We start from the raw sequence: 2,534 nt of genomic DNA, 5'->3' as shown, positions 1-2,534 counted from the left end.
AATCATAAGCATTTTGGTAAGCGCAATTAATGCTATTTCATCCTTATTAAATTATCCAAATCGAATTCGACCCTACTTTCTAACTTAAGAATCGAAATGCCTTAGTTGGGGATATCCCAATAAGCCTAACGTGTTTTCTGTTATTAGAATCCACTTTAAAGTTAAGGAAAATTGCAACCCGACCTAAGGATCACCCAAGACCACGACCCGACACCTCCATTAGCGACCTGCATCAAATGATCCCCTACCAATAATCTGTTTAAAATTTTTAATCTCTTTTCTAATTTAGAAAATGTGTTGAACATAATTATACATTTGTATCAAACGATTTATTTATTCTTTTTTACTTTTTGATGAAGGAAAAATAAAAATTAAGACAAATATTAGATAACACATGAAAGTAATTGCTTAAAGTCTCATCTGATTCTTTAAATTAATTAAAATAATATTTTTACGAGACCAGATGAATATATTTGCACCCAAACAAATACTTTACTGACCGCATCTACTATTCTATGTTACATATATACATCACATATATAAAGATTAATACATCATCAAATTAATGTAAGAATATATTTTATATACATGACTCGGTCGTGTATATTTCATGAAATGCTAACTTATATATAGCAATTCTGAATAGATTACCTGAAAATCATCATGGCTACGCCCTTACATCTATGTAAGTTTTGTATGATGAGACAACAAAAGGTTAAAGTAAATTGAGCAAGAAAAGGAAATTGTTACAAGAGGTAGGGATTAATGCATAAAAAGATTAACCTAAAAGATTTTGTTCTAACACAAAAGAAAGAAAATCAAAGCTGGGCTAGCAAAGCATGAGACCACAGCGGAAAAGTAAGCAAAACGATGAGAATTATAGCAAGAAGAATCCCAATACAACACCACTTCCTGGAGCCCTTCTGCAACTCCCTGGCTTCCTGGAGCTGCTCCGTCCCCCGCCTCACGAACGAGCTCGCATGCGCAACGTGGCTCTCTATGTCGTTGAGCTGCTGTCCCTGCGCCTCCACCAGCGCTGCCATGTCCAGGAATATCTGGTGGAGCTCCAACAGGTTCTTCTCTATCTCCTTCACGGCGTCGTGCCTTTCTTGAATCTCGGATATGGCGTCCATGATCTGGCCCCGCCCCTGCTCCTGGATCGCCTTCTGCAGGAACGTTTCGCTCTCCCCGCTCGATATCATGCTCTCGATCATGTCGTCGTCCGCTTTCTCTCCCGTCACGGTGAAGTACCGACGTCCCACGGTCTCCTTGTACTCGGCGTTCATCCGGGCTCGTAGCCCCTGGAAGTCGTCCATCAGGTTCTTGAGCTTTTTTCCGAGGCCGCTGACAACGGAGGTCCGAGTACGGTCGGCGGAGGACCCGGGGCCGCAGCCTGGGACTTTGCGTTGCGCAGCATTGGACTTCTCCAGCGCCTCCAGCTTGCCTTTGATGACTTTCACCCGTTTCAAGACCTGAGTGACGTCAGAATCCATCCGGGCCCGGAGCTCCTTCATCGTCTTGGCGTTGTGTGCAGTTTTGCTCTCCTCATTCCTTTCTTGGAGCTGTTTGTAGAGCTTCTCAACGTCGGCCATGTCCTTCTTGACGCCCTCGACATCCTCGAAAAATTTGTCGAGATTAACGCCTTCGGTCCTCGGGGGAACGCCGGCTTCCAGGTCTTCCACGGGGCCCTGGACGACCTTGACGTCCTGGTATTTCTTGAAAGAATGTGAGAATAGGTCATTCATCTTGAATGAACCTCCTTTTTTATTTTCTCTGATGTGAAATGGGGTATTGCCGGCGGCTACGGCACACGGCGGCGGGAGAGCGGTGGAAAGGGAAAGAGGTGGTGTGTTGAATCAAAGCTTGTCTCAACAGCTCTTCTTGCTCTCTCCTGGTGGCAGTTGCATGGTATGTTGGAGGGAGAAGAAAAGGTGAGAAAAGCCAAGACTTCATGAAGAAATAAGATGGATTCATTTGTTTAGTAAAATTTGTGGGGAACTAAATTAGAGGTATTTACACAAAATCAGCCTGTGGATGAACTACATTATAGGAGAACAATAAATTGGTTGGTTCTCTTCTTCTTCCTTTTTCTTTTTCCTTTTGAACTCTTCCTTTCATTTTGTTAATAATTTATTTTTTTAATGTTGGAAACAAAATAAATTTTGATCCAAAGAGAAGATTCAATCAAATGAGTTAACGTAATGGTGATAATTCACTTGTCAATCTTGTATCACATTGTTATTTCGATTATTATATTCTAGAACAAAAACAGTACTTGTGCCCATGGTAAGAAAAAAATAATTATTCATATATTGTAGATGATCAAAATTTAAAATATAGTAAATTAATATATTTTTAAAAGAACTAGTATGGCCCGAGAACATGGCGGAAGCGTTAAATTAAAAAATAATTAAAACGGTTCAAAAGGGGGTTTCCTTTGAAATTCCCGGAGTGCTCGGTGTTTGTGAAAAGTATAATGATAAACATATAAACATGCTAACAAGTGACCAAAGGATGAAATAAAAGTATAGAAA

The 2,534-nt window shown here is 40.6% G+C and overlaps 1 protein-coding gene across 1 annotated transcript; it reads right to left on the bottom strand.

The window, feature by feature from the left end:
- Positions 1 to 606: 606 nt before the first annotated feature.
- On the bottom strand, positions 607 to 1,956 carry LOC105167375 (syntaxin-125). The gene has a single exon (XM_011087063.3). The coding sequence runs from the start codon at positions 1,743 to 1,745 to the stop codon at positions 819 to 821; it is 927 nt and encodes a 308-aa protein (XP_011085365.1). The 5' UTR covers positions 1,746 to 1,956; the 3' UTR covers positions 607 to 818.
- Positions 1,957 to 2,534: the final 578 nt, after the last annotated feature.

This window comes from Sesamum indicum, linkage group LG8 (genome assembly GCF_026168435.1).
Source record: "Sesamum indicum cultivar Baizhima isolate 11 linkage group LG8, ASM2616843v1, whole genome shotgun sequence".
Classification (NCBI taxonomy): Eukaryota; Viridiplantae; Streptophyta; class Magnoliopsida; order Lamiales; family Pedaliaceae; genus Sesamum; species Sesamum indicum.
Note: the sequence above shows the minus strand (reverse complement) of the source record. Positions and strands in the feature narration are given on the sequence as shown.